Source organism: Nannospalax galili, unplaced genomic scaffold, assembly GCF_000622305.1.
Source record: "Nannospalax galili isolate Female #2095 unplaced genomic scaffold, S.galili_v1.0 scaffold44, whole genome shotgun sequence".
Lineage (NCBI taxonomy): Eukaryota > Metazoa > Chordata > Mammalia > Rodentia > Spalacidae > Nannospalax > Nannospalax galili.
The window spans coordinates 5,725,701-5,746,655 of NW_008355789.1; the positions used below are offsets into that span (position 1 = coordinate 5,725,701).

At 37.8% G+C, this 20,955-nt stretch overlaps 1 protein-coding gene across 9 annotated transcripts in view; it reads right to left on the minus strand.

Moving 5' to 3' along the window:
* The window catches only part of Btbd10 (BTB domain containing 10), a 57,301-nt gene that overhangs the window by 1,985 nt on the left and 34,361 nt on the right, over positions 1-20,955 (minus strand). For 5 of the 9 annotated variants that reach the window (XM_008853509.2, XM_017803276.2, XM_008853508.2 and 2 more), the window contains 6 exons: positions 16,018-16,214; positions 12,940-13,225; positions 10,082-10,184; positions 9,723-9,843; positions 8,583-8,780; positions 5,760-5,870 (listed from right to left, as the gene is read on the minus strand). In XM_008853509.2, coding sequence (XP_008851731.1) covers positions 5,760-5,870; positions 8,583-8,780; positions 9,723-9,843; positions 10,082-10,184; positions 12,940-13,225; positions 16,018-16,171 — 973 coding nt within the window. In that variant the 5' untranslated portion in view covers positions 16,172-16,214. Of the gene's footprint in view, positions 1-5,759; positions 5,871-5,897; positions 7,069-8,582; positions 8,781-9,722; positions 9,844-10,081; positions 10,185-12,939; positions 13,226-16,017; positions 16,215-18,222; positions 18,273-20,955 lie in introns of those variants that run through there. The other 4 variants (XM_029556334.1, XM_029556333.1, XM_029556335.1 and 1 more) reach the window with 3 other exon arrangements.

The following is a 20,955-nucleotide window of genomic DNA, read 5'->3' on the forward strand; positions in this document are numbered from 1 at the left end:
TCACTGAAAAGTAACTAGTAAAAATGACCCTAAGTTTTGCAAAGTTTCAAGAATATAGCATCCATGGGAAGTACTGTAAATCCCTTCCCTCATTTCTGTCAGCAGATACTGCTAGTTTAGACCAGAGATTAGTAAACATTTTCTATACTAGGCCACAGTAACTATTTCAATCTTGGTTTCAATCATAGAGTTGAGGTCTATGGTTTAAACTCTGCCCAATTCTACCACTGTAAAGTGAAATCAATCACAGAATACACATAAATGATTCCAGTAACACTTTATATTACAAAAAAAAAAAAAAAGGCAACAGGTTGGATTTGGTCTTATATTAATGAAGTCTGATAACAGAATCAAGAAAAATCAGAATAACCTCAATAAGCTGATCATTGTTAATGATTAGTGTATAAAGAGGAGGAGAGGGATATGTGTGGAGTATGCATATTATGACAGGAATGAGGGAAGCCCAGCGGGGGATTGGGGAGTGGTAAACAAAGCCAAAGACCTTCTGAAGGCCTAGAGAATGTCTTCTTTATTTCACACTCTAGTCCATTGTCATCTGAGACAAGTGCTAGCCCTCAGATGGGTCCCATTTATAGTCCCTCATCCTTGATAACTCCTAGACCACTAGAAAATCTTTAAAACTCCTGACTGTAGGGGTTGGAGAGAGAGTTCAGCGGTTAAAAGTGCTTGCTGTTCTTCCACAGGACCCAGATTCTGTTCCCAACACCCAATGCCCATAACTCCAGTTCCAGGGGATCCGATACCCTTTTCTGGCTTCTGTGGGCATTGCACTTACCCAAATGCAGGCAAAACACTCATACACATTAAAAAAAAAATCCTAACTGCATTCCAATCTTTCCCCTACATAAAATCACCCCTTCACACAGATGTAATTATAATATATCCTTGCTTAAAAACTGCCAGTAGTTCTTTACACTTCAAGGAGAAAGATCTGTACTCTTCAATATAGGGTATAAGCTGGGTTACAACCTGGTTCCAACTGACTTACTCTCATCTACCATCATACGATAGTCCTTCTAATACTAGAGCTTTCAAAAAGACTGGCTATAATAAGCTTTTCACGTTTTCCTAAATATGCTTTGATGTTTTAACACAAATTGTTCTGGGGAAGGTTCCCTCTGGACCCTTCACCCCTATAGGTCCAACCTTATTTCCTCCCTTGGAAAAACATTAGATACCACATAGAGTTAATTTGTTTCTTATGCTCCAAAGCACTCATGTTACAATAATATTTGCAGCAGCACCTAATTGTAATTACCTTTTTATATATCTGAGTCCCACCTAAATTAGAGTTCTTATATGGCAAAGCTAGCATCTTTATCTCAATCTCCAGAGCCTAGTGTGGTACATGATGTGCTGGAGGCACTAAACCAAGATTTGAGCAAAGAGTGAATGAACTTAGGACAAGAACATAACAATGATTACCTCTTCTCAATAGGTATCTTTCCCCCCTTTACATGTGTATGTGTGTCTCTGTCTGTATCCCACATATGTGCAGGTGCCCTCAGACGATATAAACATCAGATCCCCTGAGGCTGAAGGTATAGGTAGTTATGATCTGCCCGACACGGGCTGGGAACCAAACTCAGGTCCTCTGCAAGAGTAGCAAGTGCTCTTAACCACTGAGCTTTCTTACTAAGAGCATTCTTCCCTTTAAAATAAAGTCTGTCTCTGGCCTTTTTACTCAACAAGTAATGTTTTGCAGCTACTGCATCAGAGTATGGTGCTAACTGCCTTAAAGGTGTTTGTGGACTACTAGGGATAATAACATTTGCTCTTTTTTTTTTTTTTTTTTTGGTTGATCCTGTGGGAAAACACAAGCAAATCTTTCCTCTGTGTCATTATGTTACAGATACAGTGGACAGTCCCACTGGAGGCATACAGATAAACAATGGAGGGCTTCCTAATTTGGAGAAAAAACAAATATACACAACAGATCATTAGGGTGGAGAAAGTAACATGGAAGACAGACTAAGCAATGTGGTTCCCAAAGCATGGTCTGCTACATAAGAATCTATATGGAATCACTTTTATCTTAAATCTTTGAACATAAGAGGCTTGACAAGGTATTGATAAATACATGAGCTACTGTTGCTACATACAATATCCAAACATGATTGCACTGTAACAGACAGCCCATGGAGAAGAGTTAAGTACACGTTGATATCACAACTAATATTAAGTGGATTTGAATGTGCTAGACTGGTGGGGGACAGGCTCAATGGAAGCCAATGATCAAATTGGTATAAAAATGACATTTGCTCTTAATGGTTAAAAAACATCCCAACAGTATATGCCTATGCACACGATGACATTCCAGTGGCCTTCCCTGTGCTTGACCTTAATTTAAGAGCAAAAAAGGGGAGGAAACTATAGGCAGAAAGAAAGCATGGCATAAGGTAAGTGACAGGAACATACACAAGGTGCGTAGCAGACCCTGAGATGTGGATGACTGGAGCAAAGGGTGTGCACTAGAGCCCTGTGCTAGGTAACATGAAAAGACTTGACCACATGGGGAGAATGTAGTAGTATTGTTTTGCAGTACTGAGGATTGAACAAAGGGCCTTGTGCTACATACATCAGACAAGTGCTAAGCTACATTTGTAACCTAAATCATACTCTTTATTAAACAACAACAAAAAAGCTCAGGATTTTTTCAAGCTTAGTATGCAAAAATCTTACAGAAAACACAATTTTGCATGCAGGTCCAGAGAGAGAGAATTGGGAAATCAACAGCTTTTGTATGTAGGTGGTTTTCAGTGACAAGTGCCATTTCTATCACTGTCCTGTCATTTCTGCTCAGAATACAGAGGGCAGAATAATTCACAGCTAATCTAAAGACCTGTTCAGCCTTAAACTTCCTGAATTCTATGGAAATGACTTCAATATTATTGCTTCAGGTTATTTATTTATTTATTTATTTATTTATTTTATTTTATTTAACTTCAGGCTCTATCAAAGTCTCAGGTAAGTACTATCAGAGAAAAGGGCTTTCCAACAAGTTCAGGCCAAGTGCCTAATGACAGAAGGAAGGTTATATCTGACATGTCTCCTAGAGGGGGTAACAAGTCCATGGTGGCCCTCCACTGACTTTAGAACTCAAACCTATGATACTCCATTAAGGGGAGAGAGGAAATAAAAAACCCTGAAGATACATGTTTCAACAGAATTGTATGGAGGGTAGTTTAGACAGGAGTTATTTGTATTTTCCCATCTTCACTCCAGTCACTTTTTGAGGTTCGTTTTGTTGGTTCATTTTTGCACTGGCGTGAAATGATTCCTGCCTCAGCCTCCCAAGAGATGGGATTAGAGACATGTGCCACCATGTCCAGTCCAGACACTTTTTTTAACAACACTATCCACCAATCCTCAACTTCCACAGAGGCCGGACTACAGTAATATCTACACATGATCATGAATATGATTCACAGAACTAAGAATATTTTAAAAATTCCCTTATAGCCTTATATCCCATCAACCTCTCTCACAGATCCAAATTCTCTCTGAGCCCCCTCATCTCTCCCCATACACATCAACTCAATCTAGTTTCCATGGGCATCAACCCCTTTAGCACTCTAAAATCAGATTCCTTTGAAAGCCTTAGAATTACGAAGGCAGGATGTTAGGGTCAGGGAGGGAATGACAAAATGGTTAACTTGGAAATGTAAATTTTTTTTCTTGGTCCCCCAGATTATCAACACTTCTGAGACTGAAGCTATTTTGCTTACTTTTTCTTCTCTTTTCTTCATTTGGGGAGGGGCTAGGAGAGGTTGAGAAGGGTTCCATGATATAACCTAGGCTGGCCTCAATCTTGCTATGTAGAGAAGGATGGCCTTGAACTCCTGATCCTTCTCCTTCCTCTACTGCCCATGTGCTGGGATTGCAGGTCTGTGCCACCATGTTCAGTTTTTTACTTACCTTTTTCCAGAAGACAAAAAAAAAGAGATGTGATAGGAAACTTGAGTGTCTACAAGTTAGGTGTGCTAAGAAAAAGGTGCTTCAGAATCTAGAAGTAGTTATTCAAAGAACTATAGATGAGCCTAATTGATTCCTGTGCCACAAAATCAAGACCAATTTATCTAGGTCTTAGTGCTTGGATAAATACTGTTAAATACTGTCTCTTTAAGAAAAAAAAATCACTTAATATAGCAATTCAAAAGCACTCTGATTCTGAAATCATGAAGACCTAGATTCAGGTCCCTGCTCTGTTACATATTCCCAATGAAACTTTAACAACATATTTAACCTCATAAGCTTCAGTTTTTTCCTCTTGAAGTAGAGATAATGTTGAGTAATCAAATAGAATTATTTGATAAGGAAAAGCTCTACTTCATAAAAAAATTATCAGCTAATAAAAATAAAAAGAATCAAAGAATTACAAAACAATTCCTTTTCAATACCTAATGAAATGACTTATTAGGGCAAGAATTATCCATTAGTCTTTAAACTATGTAATGGTCAGTGGAGAGAGTGCAAAATGACAGATGAAGACCTAGAGACTCCTCCCCTTCACAGAAAAATCCTGTTTCAATTATTCGTGTCACACGCTGCAGCAGCCTGTTACTGTGACCCTCCAGGACCTCAGCCAGGTCCTTTATCTTCACCACATCATCACAGAATGAGAACTTACTATGCATTGAGTACTGCTTTAAGTGTTACCTCAGCCCATCCTTAAAAGAGCCTTATAGAGCAGTCATTAATATTAATCTTTTTTTTTTTTTTTTTTTTTTTACGGAGGGTTTTTTCTAGTCACAGCTTGCCTGACCTCACTTATGTAGACCACGCTGGCAGACCAGAAATCCACCTGCCTCTGCCTCCTAAGTGCTGAGATTAAAGACATGTGCCACCATGCCAAGCTTATTTTATTTTTTGAGACAAGGTCTCACTATATAGTCCAGGCTGGCCTAGAACTCGCTCTTATGTAGACCACGCTGGCCTCAAACTCACAGAGATCCACCTGCCTCTGCCTCCCTAGGGCTGGGGTTAAAGGCGTGAACCACCACACCTGGCATGCTCCCATTCTGGAAGAAGAAACTAGGTTTTTAAGTGCTGTGGCCAATGCATACAGCAATTAATCTATAAGGAATGTGACTCCTTACCTTTTACTCTATACAATGCCTCACTATGCCAAGCAAGATAGTGAGAATATTTGGTTTTAAAAAGTATACTTTAAAATTAGAGATGCATCTGACAAGGCATGGAGAAAAATAATTTAAATCCTAAAGCAAAAGGTTATCTAAAAATATATGCATTTAAGTAAGATGAAACAAGTTTTGCAATTTATATTTAACTTGAAAAAAGCTAACTATCATCATGCCTCAAGCAATCATATCATTAGTTACTAGTATTGCGTCTTCATGAATTTTCATAAGGCACCTCTTAAATCTATTCAGCCTTATATATCATCACTAAGGAAACGTCAGCATCATGAGAATGTACACACATACAGGTCAACAAGTATCACACAGGCTCTGCCAAAAGTGAATCAGAGCATGCCATGGCAGATAAAAAAAATCAATTTCTGTATCACTAGGGAATCTTATAAGTAATAATTTCTAATGACTTTCATCTGTGTTCTCAAAATAAAAGCTTGTTTTTGTTATTTACATAGTTTCTCCATAAACATTCAGTAATCGCTTACTGATTTTTACCCCCAAACTATTCAAACTACATGAATAGATCCATTTTTTACACCTATTCTTTTTTTTCCAGAGGAAAATAAATTGAAAATGTCTTACCTTCTATTCCCAATCTGATCTTCTTAAGACCCCTCTCCTTTAAAACTGATTTGGCCACATCTCTATTTTCAATGTACTTGAAAAATCTATATAGTTTTGTGCTATAAATAACTGGAAACAAAAAGACAAAAACATTTCACATTAAAACCAAAGTGCTTACGAGAGTCACTTAAATGTACTTTGATCTTCGAAGGGGCCTGACATCCCTGACAGCCCAAACAATGGATGCGCTGATGCCAAAGGAAGACTAGGCCAACATGACAGACAATATTCAGTACAGTTAATGTAGAAGCAAATGTCTACTTAAGTGGAAACAAGAAAAGCTTTGATAACCAATCAGGTAACCCAATCCATAGGAAGAATCTCCTTCTCAAAGATACATATCTATATTTACTAGAATGGGCTCTGCCCCATGTTTCATGTAAGACATTGGTAATACACCATTATCAAGCAGGCAAAGTAAAGAACTTGGCTAAGATGCCTACAAGGCCCAGTCTGAAGGCAGGAACCGAACACTGCTTTCTAAAAGGATACTAAAGACGTTTTATATTTCATGGATTGGGCAACTATTAATAATTCCCCCAAAGGCAAAGCCCCTCCCCACAAACTGTTTTCCATCCAGGCAAAGAGCCCCACTTAACACTGATGTTAAAATGGCAGATTCGAGCATGTTCTGCCTAGGTTAGTCTGTTTAGAGCAAATTGGCTTTGCAAAGGGCAGACATTCCACTGACAACATCTTGAGTCTTCGAAATGTGCTGAGAACTTCAGGGAGTTAGACTGATGGACCCGCCTCGCCTTCTCTCTTTCAGGTGGAGTTATCTCCCTTAAAAGGTGAACTGCAAAGGTGTTTTCAAAAAAAGAAAAAAACACTCACAAACCAAACATGCTGGCTTAAGAGCCAATAAAGGAAAATATGTACACAAATTTACTCATGGGATCAATCTGTGATGGTTACTAAATCTTTGAAACTATTGGTATTTTAAGATAAGCTGTTTTGGGTTTTTTTTGACAGTTCAGAAGGGATAAGGTCACACTTAGGAAATCGACCAGGCTATCTCTATGTTTTTACATGTATCTTCTCTAGACTGGAACAGCTTAGCACAAAATGAAACCTATTTGGACAAATTAAGTAATTTTTTTCCCCTTTAAGCTATAAAGCTTGAGATAATAAACAAAAAAAGAACAAAAAACTTGAAAGGAAACTTCAAAATGAGGTGGAAGTCAGACTGACGGGAACTGCTGTCAGTGCAGTGTCAGCTCTGCTCTGTGACTGCCTCCGCTCTCCTGGGAGTCCAATCTTCTGAAAGCTAAAATATAAATGATGAGCTTGTCATTTCCCTTTCTTAGACAAAAATAATTCATTATTTTTATTTTGCATTTTGGCACCTGTTTTTTATTTTTGAGACAGGGTCTCACCATATAGCCCTGGTTGGCCTGGAACTTGCTTTATAGACCAGATAGATAGGCCTTGAACTAAAAAAGATCTGCCTGTCTCTGCCTCCCTAGGGCTGGGATTAAGGCAGCGTGTGCCACCACACCTGGCTAGCTTTGGTACCTTTGCTTTTTCTATGTTTTGTTCAACTTTTTTTCCACATACTAGACAAAAATCACTGTCAGAGAAAAGCCAAGGATGGGAAACAGCAACAAAAACACCCAGTGTGACTTTAGAAAAGAGTCGCCAACACTAGGAGTGACTAGGAGTTATCACATGAAATTCTCAAAGAATAAAAATATTTAAAAATAATCACAAGACGCATGTAAGTCTATCATGTAAAAGAAAATATGTGTCCAGTCTAAAAAGTGCTAATCATACATAATATGTATTAAAATAATGTTTTGAAAATCTAAGGAGTTCACAAAATTACCATTTCGAATCAGCTTCTTTGTTTAGTTTTTGGAAAAGGATACATAAAATGGAAACATCAGAGATTGAAGTTTCTATACTTTCTATATTCCTGTAGGTCTGACCTAAGCTCCAATAAATATGAATTCTTACCAAGTTAACAGACTAGACTACAGAACAAGAAGCCAGGCCATTCACTAAGCTTCCTGGGCCACTTTCAACGCATCTCACTATGGTGCTGCTCTAAAGTGCTTGTACTGGAGTCCTCAAGAACAGAAGACAGATTTTTTTCTAACAACAAGAAAAAAAGTCTAATCACAAAAGTTCAGGAGAAAAAATTGTGTGGTGGTGCAAGCCTGTAGTCCCAGCACTCGGGAGGCAGAGGCAGGCGGATCTCTGTGAGTTCAAGGCCAGCCTGGTCTACACAGTGAGTTCAGGACAGCTGGGGCTATAGGGAGACCCTGTCTCAAAAAAGACTAAAAAAAAAAAGTCAATGCTGCTCAAGACATGCTAGCTTAGTCAAAAACACCCCAAGAGCTACAATTTGCTCAACCAAGCTTTCAGAGGTGCTACTGTATCCTCCAGGAACACATGATGTTTTTAAAAAGAACGTCTTGGAACTTAAAATTACCCTCAGTCAACAAAAAGCTAACCACCTTTTGTGCAGGGCGGGGCAGGCACACCTGTTCTGGACACCACCTTCTCTTCGGGGTGGGGCGGGCACACTTATTCCGCACAGGCCCATGCGGTCTCTGTTGCAGTTACTCAGCTCTGCCATGATAGCACGAAAGCAGCCATAGGCAATCCAAAAACTCTAGCTATAAAACCAGGCAGTGGGCTGAATTCAACCGGCAGGCTAGTTTGCATCTGATCCCTGGTATATGCTAAGACTCTAATATACCCTTTACCTGTCCTCTGACTAAAAGATAGAGACAATCTATAATGACTCAGGAGAGAGAAGCATGCCAAAATACTTACTTTGTGAATATTCTTCTCCCATCTGTGGTGGATACTCCTCATCCCAATCAACCACATCATCATCTGTAAGTACCACTATATGGCATTCTCGTTCCCCACTCTGGGCACTGGCTACCATGAGAGGGAGGATCATTTCTTCCAGATAAAATTCAAATTGTCTACGGGCACCATCATTTGATAACTCATGCATTAGGGCACCTGAAATGAAACCCACAAAATATCTTGACATTTTGAGACTGATAACTAAAAGTAGAAACAAAGAACAAATAAAACACCAGATTAAGTCAGCATGTACTTGAGGATCCTACAAATGAAATGTTGGTAATTCTTCAGCCATTAAACTTTACCTAAAAATACTCTGATATAAAGTCAGAGAGAAAACAGCTAAAAGTAGAGTATCCACATTCAACAGATGAAGGGCCAGGGAGCAAGTTATGGAGTGACAGGCAGAAAACCAAACAGAAGGATGTTTTAATATTAGCTACAGGAACAGCTAAAAGAAATGGGTGACTTCGCAGTGAAAGCTAAGTGCCAGAATGACCAATATATTAACATTGCTCAAAACCTAGCCAACACAATATGACAGAAGAAAAAGAGCCATTTACAGCACATTCCTAACCTACTAGAAATACATACAGTAATCAACTGAAAGACTGTTTCAAACAAACGTGGCTCTGTGAGGTAGCTTGATACAAATGTACAGATTCAACAACTTTCTTAAAGGTCATTAAAACCTTACCTAAAAGTTCTTTTTTCAAAAAATTTTATTTATTGTTTTTATTTTATGTGTATGCGTGTATTGCCTGCATGTAGGTAAGTGCACCAGTGTCGTGCAATGTCCGCAGAGATCAGAAGAGGCTGTCAGATCCTCTGGGACTGGAGTTACGGGCAGTTGTTAGCTGCCATGTGGGTGCTGGAATTCGAACCCGGTCTTCTGCAAGAACAACCAGTGTTCTTAAACTGCTGAGCCATCTCTCCAGCCCCTAAAAGTTCTTATACAAAATCAGAGACAGGGTAGCTAAGTAGTAGAGAACAGTGAAGGAGAGATTCAATGGATGAAGGATCAGGACCAAGACTGTAAGCAGGCATAGGCACAATTACAAATTTACAGACCACTTACACACACAAAAAAATACTTACTGAGATCTCTACATTTAATTGTACTATATTCAAAAGAGATACAGAGATAATCACATGCTTCTCTCAGCTCAGGAATAGATATGCCATCAGGACAGCGGATTATTCCTGTTTTATAATAATCCTGGGGACAAAATTAAGAAAAATGCATTAAATACCTAGAGTGAGGCAGGCCATGCTAATTGTTAAGGCTGGGTTGGTAGCATTTGCAAAACTAATATATTAACTTCATGTACTAACATAAACATGAACTAAATAGCATTTAAAGCAAAATAACGTGTAGATCTCTAAACAGATACCTAAATACCTACTAAAGGTGGGTCCTATGACTGAATTAACACATATAAGAAATACACACTCACCAAAATAGCTCGAAACACAGTAGAACCAATTCCTTCTGCTACCTCGTATTCTCCCTTCTCATTGGGACGTGTGAAATTATGTTCTCTGCCAGATCCAAACATCCTATGATAGTAAGTAATTAAGAAGCATTTAAGTATTTTGAAGTATTTAAAATACTTCAAAAGGGAAAAATCAGTTTCATGTACAAAAATAAAAACGAATTATCCTTTAAGCATTAAATTGTATCATTTTCAGAATAATTTTCTGTTTGTTTTAGAGACAGGGTCTCCCTGTAGCACCAAATGGCCTGGAACTCACTATGTAGACCAGGCTGGCCTCGATCTATCCACCTGCCTTTGCCTCCCAAGCACTGGGATTAAAGGTGTGTGCCACTATCAAACATTTATTTTGGCAAATGTTACAAATAAAAAGAGCATTAAAAGGCTTGATAGTATGGATTACCTATAAGAAAGAATAAAATTAGCAGCTAGAGATGTAGTCCAGTGGTATAGGGCACTTGTCTTACATGTACAAGGGCCTGGGCTCCACCCCAGGCAAAGATATCCTCTGAAGTCAGGTACAGTAGCTCCTATCTGTGACCTCATTGTTCAAGACGCTGAGGCAGTATTGCCACAAATTCAAGGCCAGCCTGGACTACATAGTGAGTTCTAGGCCAGCCTGAGGCTACAGAGCAAGAGCCTGTCTCAACCCACTGCCCCCAAAGTATTATTATTATTAAATGAAAATTTTAGAAGGTAAAGAAATAGAAATTTCTTCCTCTCAAGGGAAAAGAAACTAAAACAACCATTTGTTCTAAAGGAAAGAATGATTTCTATTCCAGAAAGGGGAGGGGGAGACTAGTAGGAATTATCTGTGCCTTTTCCACAAAAGTGTTGTGTTTAATCATAAAGTTAGTGGAAGCTAACTGGAAAAAAGTAAGATGATACAGGCAAGTTAGGCTTTGTTATGTTCACTAACTCTAAATGTTAAGAAATCCACTCAAAATTCTTAGATTTGCATACTAGAATTGAAAAATAAGTAATTAACTACCAAGACAGAGAAGAACAGAAAGTTTAATTAAGTACAAAGTTCGATATTATGTAAGAAAAAATAAAAAGGAATTTTATGTTTTTAAAGACATATTCTGGCCCTTTAACAGTTATTGAAGTTTCAAACAGTACTCAGAAAAAATTTTAAAAATCATAAAGATGTTGAACTCTGAGGGGCTGGAGAGATGGCTCGGTGGTTAAGAGCACTGGCTGCTCTTGCAGAGGACCCAGCTTCGATTCCCAGCATCCACATGGCAGCTAACAACCATCAGTAACTCCAGTTCCAAGGGAATCCGATCCCTTCTTCTGACCTCTGTGGGCATTGCATGACATGGGTTCACTTACATGCAGGCAATACAATCATTCACATAAAATAAAAATAATAAATAAAATATTAACAAAAAAGGATGTTGAACTCTGAATTCAACAATACCCCTATTACCAAAGTAAACATGGTTATTCTAAGCATTTTATTCAAGTCTCCTAATATAAATGGTTTGCTCTTCTGAAATAATGCAGAAACTTATGAAAAACAAAGCTTTTTATTTCAAGTTTCCAAAAGAATGCCTGCTGCTTTCCAGTTCCCATGAATATTAATTTTCATCTCCACAGACATGCTTTACTCAGCTGCCATTAACAGAAGTTTCACTGATTAAAACAGCCTCTCCAGAATCAAATGTCATGCAATTTTCTCAAATGCTTGAACTTTTACTTAAAAGGAACACTACTCTTTTCAGATCAGTATGAACACCAAAAAAAAAAAAAAATCTTAAAACAGCTGAAGTGAAACTTCAAATACCTACTTTTTTGTATCAATTTTTATGTAAAAATAAAGTAGAATAAATAATGTCAAGCCATCCTCCTAATAGCTTCCACCAGAACTAAAAATACATGTTCATGGACACTCAGTCTCCTGTCAATATTGAGAGAAAGTCCTTAGCAACTTCAAACTTGTACAAGCTCACAGACCCAGCATTCATCCTGCACTCAGTCTCTCTGCAACAGTCCTCACATAAGCAAACTAGAAATTTCTTACAAGTTTTTTCCTCATGTGAACTTCTATTTCATTAATATTTCTTCATTTTAATTGTAGACAAAGATACTGATCTTACACTTAAAAGGTGTTTGGTCCTCATTTCAGGCATGTTGACAAATCAATTCCCTACTCTCTAATGTCCTTACATTGTGCTTCCCATGATGTGCTAAAGCTTTAGTGTCAACTTGATACACCTGGGTTGAGGGAGCCTCAACTGGGGAATCACCTTCATTGGACTGGCCTGTGGTCATGTCCAGGGGGCATCTTCTTGACTGTTGAGTGATGTGGGAGGGCCCAGCCCACTGTGGGTGGTGCCACCCCTGGGCAGGTGGGCCTGTGTTGGCATAAGAAAGCAGGCTTAGCAGGGGCCAAGGGGGCAAGTCAGTAAGCAGTGTTCCTCCATGGCCTGTACTCCAGCTCCTGCCTCCATGTTCCTGCCCTGAATTCCTACCTTGGGCTCTCTGATGAACTGTGACCTGGAGATGTAAGACAAACAAATCCTTTCCTCCCTAAGTTGATAGTGGTCAGACTTTTTTGTCACAGCAATGGAGAGACAAACTAGGACACACGATTACAAATTTCTCAATTTTTCACTACTCAAAAAGATGACTAAACTCCTCCGTTCTATGAAGAATACAATTTGCAATGACATTCTCTCCTTCTAAGCATCTACACCAAACTGACAACTCATGTTGACTTCACAACTAATCACTTAATTTAAATGATAACCATAAAATAGCAACTAAGAAAGTGCTTTAGGATTAGTAATATAAAGAACAGCAGCAATACAAACCTGCCCAACATTGTATTTGGCTGTGCAGTAAAAATGGATGGGTCCACAACAAATCTAGTGTTATCCACAATTAGTGTCACCCGTTCTGATGTTCTTACATTCCGAGCCCCCTCTTTTGCACTTTCATATACAAACACCATCTCCCCAGACGTCTTACAGCTCCCATCTGAACTCGACTGACTACTGTTCCTGCTGCTGTTCCCAACACTGTTCATGGAACCATTTGGGGAGGCCTTTTGAAGACGAGGACTGCTTGGACGAGAGGAACTATGATCTTTTTCTCGTTCTGAAATAAAAATGCTAAAGTTATATGATTTTCTTTTAAAAACTCAAGAACTCTGTATTTGTAATGCTTGATTTAGAAAAGTTTGTTTAAGCTGCAGCATCTCTGGTTTTCTATTTCAAATAATGCTTTCAAAGAACTCAAGAAACAGTTTACTTCCCAGGAATAAAACCTGAAGCATCAAAAAGTTTTCTAAAATTTTTATTTGTACACTTAGGTGATAATGCTGACCCAGCCAAATATTAAAGTTAAGGTAAAATTTTTATTATTATTCCACTGAAAAGATATATATATTCTCACAAGTCAAATAACATATTCAAAGTTAGTAAAAGAAGAATATCAATTTTGAGAGGGATTTTTAATTTTGCTTTGGTTTGGTTTTAGTGTTGAGACAGGGCAGATATAAAGCCCCAGGTGGTCTCAAATTCATGATCCTCCAGCCTCAGCCTTCAAAGTACTAAGATACAGGCATGCACCATCACATATAGCCTAAGAAACCAAATACAACTATCCTAATTACTGAAAAAGTATAACATTACTCTAAGAACATAAAGTAAACATAAACTCTGGAAACACATTATATTAATAATGAGACACTGAAATCAGCAGTTTATGTTAAGAAGACCTGAAAAGACGAATAAATTCAGTAGGGACAGTAAGAAGTACCTACTCTTTCAAATGACTTTTAATGTCTGGCAAATACGGTGGGTTTAACTACTACCGGTATATGCCTTGCTTGCTTTCTGTTTTTATTTGTTTGTTTGAGAGTAATGCAGGTTGGCCTCAAACTCACTATACAGCTGAGGATGAGCTTGATCCTCTTGCTTCCACCACTCTACTGCCAGGATTACAGGCAAGTCCCAACATGCTCAGTTGATAAGCTTTCTTTACATTCTCACTTTTGTAGAACAAAGCAATGACACAAATTTTACTGGGTCAATAATTATTGTCTGTAATTTCCACAGGTAGAAAATACTGTTAAATTTTCTTTACATGTTCCAAAATCCTATAAAAGGGAAATAAAAACCAAGATTTTACGGTTTTATTTAAAGGCTAGATCACTAAAATTTAAGGTGACCTAAAAATGTACCTCTGTCTCATGAGTTTCTGCCAAATTCCTTCATGACTCAGGCTATTAGAACATTCTGTACAGCATTACTGATTATATAATTAAGTTCACCATATCTTCAGAGCTATTCTGATATCTCCTTTTTATCTCGTTTCCACAATGCTGGTAGCATCCCCAAAGCAAAATTTACTTAAGTAATAATAATCATATTCTGCTATCCATTCACAGACTGAACACTATGTGAACTGTTAACTCTGTTCTGTTGTTACTTCTGCTCATTTCTGGCTTGTAAATAGCAATTTACTTTTTTTTTCTAGCCAAATATTCCATTTTTATACCCTTTCCTAATTTTTGCTATATTCTCTTTTTAAAAAAATTTTTTAAAAATATTTTGGGGGGCTGGGAGATGGCTCAGCGGTTAAGAGCACTGACTGCTCTTGCAGAGGACCTGGGTTCGATTCCCAGCACCCACATGGCAGTTAAGAACTGTCTTTAACTCCAGTTCCAGGGGACTCCGAAGCCCTCTTCTGACCTCCGCGGCAATGCACGACACGGGTGCGCTCACATACATGCAGGCAATACACTCATACGCATAAAATATTTTATGTGTATGAATGTTATGCCTGCCATGTAAATAAGTGCACCGATGTTGTGCAATGCCTGTGGAGAACAGAAGAGGCCATCGGATCCCCTGGAACTGGAGTAACGGACAGTTAGCTGCCATGTGGGTGCTGGGATTCAAATCCGGGTCATCTGCAGGAACAGTCAGTGTTCTTAACCACTGAGCCATCTCTCCAGCCCCTGCAATTTATTTTTAAGAACCTACTTACATATTGCCAACTTCTTTGTCTAATAAGGTCTAACTTAAATGACTTGTATTTACAACAGATTACTGGAAGCTACCCCATACAGTTAAGTCAAAGTATTTGTTTTGCTTGCTGGAGACTGAAAGGGCCCTGTACATGCTAAGCAAATACTCTACTAGAGAGTATATCCTTATTCTACATGTCTTCTCCTCATGGGTGTTGGAGATTGAACCCAGGGCCCTGTGCATGCTAAGAACTGGCTTCACCACAGAAGCTATGCCCCAGACCTGAGTCAAAGCATTTCCATACCTTCCCCAGGAGGGCATGAAATCAAGAAGCTCACAGTACTTCAGCACATTTGCTTTAGACTGGTTCCCTGAAGTCACCGAATGTGTTCTCCTGAGCCAAGAATGCTCATTTATATATATAAATAGGAAGGAAGGAAAATACCTGAGTTGCTAAAAAAGTGAAACACTTCACAGTTCTCTTCTATTTTTATTATTAAACTTGGAACACTGTCAAAAGTCAGAAAAAATAGCTCCATGAGGGTTATTCTTCCACTTTATTTGTTAGGATTAACCAGGGATTTCTAGCAATTAATTTGCCTATTTTATAATGAGACGTTATTATATATCTCATAAAACATTAACTTGAACATTTCTTTTAAAACTTGCATATCACAGTTTCAAAGGTTTTTTCATGTTACTTTTATAAGACTGTCTCAAATTTTTGATCTTCACTTTTAAGTTGTATTTAGTAAGCTGTTTTCTCAAAGTAAGAACAAGTTCAGCTAAAACACAAATAACTGAATTACAATAAAGTAGCTAATTTTACTCTGAAATATTAGGCACAATGTAATATCACTGCAACTTTTAAAAGGCATGCTTTTGAGAACTGGTGAATTAGGTGATTTTACATACCAACATGGTGCTGTCGTGTTGGTGAAGTAACATTTCTAATACAAGGAGTAAGCTGAGACTCTGTTCTTTCGTGAGAAGAGTCTCGTGATCTGTCACTTGACCTTCGTCTATCTCTTGATCGCTCCTGTCCCCCACTAGCACCATGCAGACTCATTTTGGTGTGGTCCACTCCTCCTTTAGCAACACGTGAGGCAGTACTGATGAGTTAGAAAGGAAAATTAACCATAGCAGCAGAAAAAGATTGCAAAGCACTTTAAAGAAAAACATGATTAACACACTACTGGTATTTTAAGTGCAAAAAAGTCAAATGTTACTTTTCAGTTTTGGTTGACCTTGAACCTTTAGGTTTTATAAATTTGAGAGTAATGTGTTTATAAAGGCCATATAACTAAATTTAGTGTTTTATGGATGAGAAGAAATCTAAAACCAAAAAAGGCTAACTTTTTTGTTTTATAGAGACAGAGTCTCACTTATACATCCCAGAATAGCCTTGAATTTACAAGCCCCGGCCTCAGTCTCTCCCACTCAATGCTGGTATTACAGCTCACTAGCACATATGGATTAACTGACTTCTGTGTTAGAAGCAGCTTAGTGATAATAGACACTCCAGGCATTTTTTATTTCTTTGTAAAAAGAATACATGGAAAGAGAATAAAATTCTAAAACTTTTAAAAACCGAGTTATGGGACAAGGCAATTGATCACCCTATCAAATAACCTTCCAAGCTAATTTCAATTGACTCACTTTGAGAACTCTTTTCAAGTCCTAATTATTATTATTTTTAATTTTTGAAAAGCATTTCTCTAACACACTCAATTACACTTTCTGGTTTTAGAAAATCAAAGAATTAAACATTTTAGAACATCTTACAAGACTAAATTCATTTATGAGACATGAATAACAATGTTATCTAGCTAAAATAGTCTAGTGACAACTCACTCAGGTAACTGCTTATTAAGCTATGCATACTACAGACATGATGGTATATTAAATGCCAATCAACATGCTTTTCTGTTATTTGGCTAAGACCTAGCACAGAATTCCATCTGTTTCTATCAATTTAAATGCCAATAGAAAGAAAAGCTCTCTCTAAAGTTTACCAGTGTAGCCAATAATCTATTAATAATACATAAACATTTAGAAATTTAAATAATTCAGGTCATCCATCTTCTAAATGTAGAATATTTACCTTAAATAACCACAAAATGAGTGATACTTTAGGATCTCAAAAGAAGAAGGCATTGCTATAGATTAGGGGCTGGCAAGATTGCTCAGTGGTTAAAGGTCCTTGCTGCCAAGCCTGAGGACCTCAGTTTGATCCCTGGGACCTACATGGTAGAAGGGGAAAACCAAGTCCTGAAAGTTGTCCTCTTACATATGCGGGCCATGGTACATGCGTACGCATGCAAAGCATGCACACAAATAAATGAACAAATTAATAAATAAATGTAATTTAAAATTTTTAGATTACAAAAGTCACTAGTAACTGGTCCCTGAAAAATGCACAAAATTGTAATAACAAAAATGGAAGCATACAATAAAAAAAGTAAATTAATAATGAGAATGCAATGTAGGTAAAGAAAAACTGATGGTAGCAATAATAAGAGCAGGGTCTAAGAGAAATTTACCCTGTCAGTATATATGACAGTTTATAAAATATTATAATATTTAAAATATTATAGTGCATTTTAGAAACAGAAGGAACTTCATGGTTTCAGAGTAACAAAAACTTAGAAACAAATTGTCCTTTAAAAGGACTAAGCGCTGACTCATTCCAACACCCCTCCGTACTCACAGCACTTTCTTTTACCCAAACACACTGGTTAAAATGTAATCTTAGTGATTCTGAAGGCTGATTTAAATACTTCAGTGCCTCTGAGTCATCTCTTTCATTGGTTTATTAACTATAATGGTTTTATTTTTTTGTGATTTGTTTCATTTTGAAAATCAATCATCGCCCTGTGTAACACAGATTACAAGGACAAACATAAGGCTGACTTTTAGTAACACTAAAAACAGAAAGTTATTCCTAGGGAAAGAAAGGCAGTCTATCAATCCTTAGCAGTCATTTGTTTCTCATAAGCCTTAAGAGAAAAAAAGTTCACTCCAATGTTCTTTCTAGAAAAAAAGGGTCAAATATATTCCTAGAATGTGATTTTAGAATATATAACCTTTTTCTTCAAACAGAACAAACCAAAGACTCACATTTGTGGGTAACAACTGGACTGGGAATACTGTAATCTCTGGCTGATTGTCTAAAGAAGGAAAAAGGAATCTATAGTATTAGAAGGATCATTTATAAAAAACTAATTTTCAAATTATTCTGTTAGGTTGTAATCATTTTAACCATAAGAAAGCAAATTTCCTAAATGTGAGTCTAATCATTTAATAGGCAGACCAATCACAACTATGGCTAAGGTAAACACAGGCTAAATGTTCAGTTTGAGTAAGGACCAAACAGACTCATTAACTGACATAGTGGTCCCAACCAGACACCTTTGCAGCTAAAAGATTAGACACTGCTAAGAACTCTACTGAAATATTGTCTTCATTTCTAAATTGTTTAGATTTTTAAATAAATGCAAAAAGGATCATCACACACATTCATTTATTCTTTTTAAACCAAAGAGAATGTGCCCTAAATCAGTCTTCCAAAACCAGACATTATGGATAACCAATTGCAGATCAGGAAAGTACTCTAAAGACAAAACAGTGTGTGCAAAAGGGGGCGGGGTGTGAGAACAACCAAGTTCAAAGGGACAGCTCTGCTTCAGGTTGCCTTTAGAAGGACCTGCATTGCTGAACTGAGGAAGGGTAGGAAGGGAAACAGCTTGTTCCTCAGGTCCACTTCTAGCCAAGACAGAGTCACATGGTCTACATTTATTCTCTTGTCTAAAATAACTCCACAAAAAAGGGAGTAAAAAGAACAATTATTTGCAAGATATAATACATAAAGCAAAAAACAAAACGAACGAAAAAACCCACAATATACCTAATGGACAGAAAGCAAATGAAGTGGAACCAGCAATTTTCCTGACTATTTTGAGAGGTTCCAGCACAGAGGGAGGAAACCAAGACAGGAACCCTCAAGTTAGAGATTGGAGCTGAAATGTGAGGGTAACAAGTGGTTACCACTATCAGGAAAGAGCAAAGAGAAAGCTGGTGAGATATGAAACGCCACAGATCGCCTCCTTGAGTACTGAGTTGATGGAATGAGCACACACGGAAGGAAATGACTGGAAGCCAAGGGAAAGAAAGAACCTGAAAGATTAGAGGCTACAATGCCCAGTACTCATACATGGACAGGAGTAAGGGCCTGACTGCAGACCAGACTGAAAAACCTCATGATTCACAGGGCACTGACTGAAAAATAAAAGGCTCTAGACTCAGTGCTGCTCTAGTTACACCATTCAGGTATTAAAAAGACTACAAAGGACCAAACTGCTTCTAAGTAACTGAATCCTAGGGTGAGACTCCACAAAACTTAAACAGTAAGCATCTAAACAAGGTAAAATTCAAAATGTGTAGCATCCAGGGAAAAATACAATGCATCCAAATAAGTTGGAAGATATACCATAGTGGGGTGGGAGAAGGATTAACAGCAACCTAGTTACAGCTGGAGTGCATACTAGAATTATGATTCGTTGCAACAATATTCCTCCAGAAAGTTACATAGGAAAACAGATAAAAATACATATAAAACTATAAAAGATAAAAATGACAGTATTTGAGAGGAGAAACACACTGAATAGAATGAGAAATAACACAACATAAAAAGTAATAGGAAATGCCCAAAATGAAGCAGAGAAAAACAGAAAAACAAGCAGAGCACTAAGTATGCTATAGGCCAAGTTCAAATATGAGCTCAAAGAACCCATAAAGGAGGAGACATGAGAAGAGAAAAAGTAGAAGAAACAAGGTCCGGACTTCTTCCAAATTTGATGAAAATTACAAAGTCACAGATGTAATAGGCACAAATTTCCTATATACTTTAAAAGAAAAAAATCCCATTCACCCAGAGTGAAAGAATCTTTCACAAACAAAACACAGACATCTTCAGACAAAAAGGGAAATTCACGATGAGCAGACTCGTTAAAAAAAAGTTATAAGGAAGTCCGTCTGGGAGAAGAAAAGGTAGCACGAAGTGAGGATGTGGATCCACGGAGGAATAAACACTAGGAACAGTGACTGCATGAGAAAGTATTTGTCTTGCTTTTCTCTCCTTAAAAAATTGGTTTAGGGGCTGGAGAGATGGCTCAGCGGTTAAGAACACTGGTTGTTCTTGCAGAAGACCCAGGTTCGAATCCCAGCATCCACATGGCAGCTAACAACTGGCAGTAACTCCAGTCCCAGGGGATCTGACAGCCTCTCTGACCTCCGTGGGCACTGCACGACTCAGGTGCACTTACTTACCTACATGCAGGCAATACACACATACACATAAAATAAAAATAAATTTTTTTAATTAAAAAAAAAGACTGGTTTAAACAATAATTGTAACATGACATGGAACAAAACTTGGGATGGAAGAAATCAAAGTACAGTGTGTGACGCTTACATTACATAAGAAGTGGCAGAGCAAGGAAAGCTAGGTTAAAGACAGCACTGTACATGCTGATGCAACTGCTAATATGACAAAGCAAAGAATTTTAGTTAACACGGCAACAACTAAAATGAAATGAAATCATACACAAAAGGGGAGCAGGAGGTAGAGGGTACGGGTGGACCCCTAGACTTGCTGGCCTAGACTTAGCCTAGTCAGAGAGCTCTGGGTTCAGTGAAGAGAGCCTGTCTCAAAAAAACCAAGGTGGAGAGTGATAAAGGAAGACCCTCAAAGTCAACTTCTACCCTCTACATGCATATACATACAATGCATATGCACATACAAAAAATGTACACAGGTACATACTACACACACAATTCAGTTAATCCAAAAGA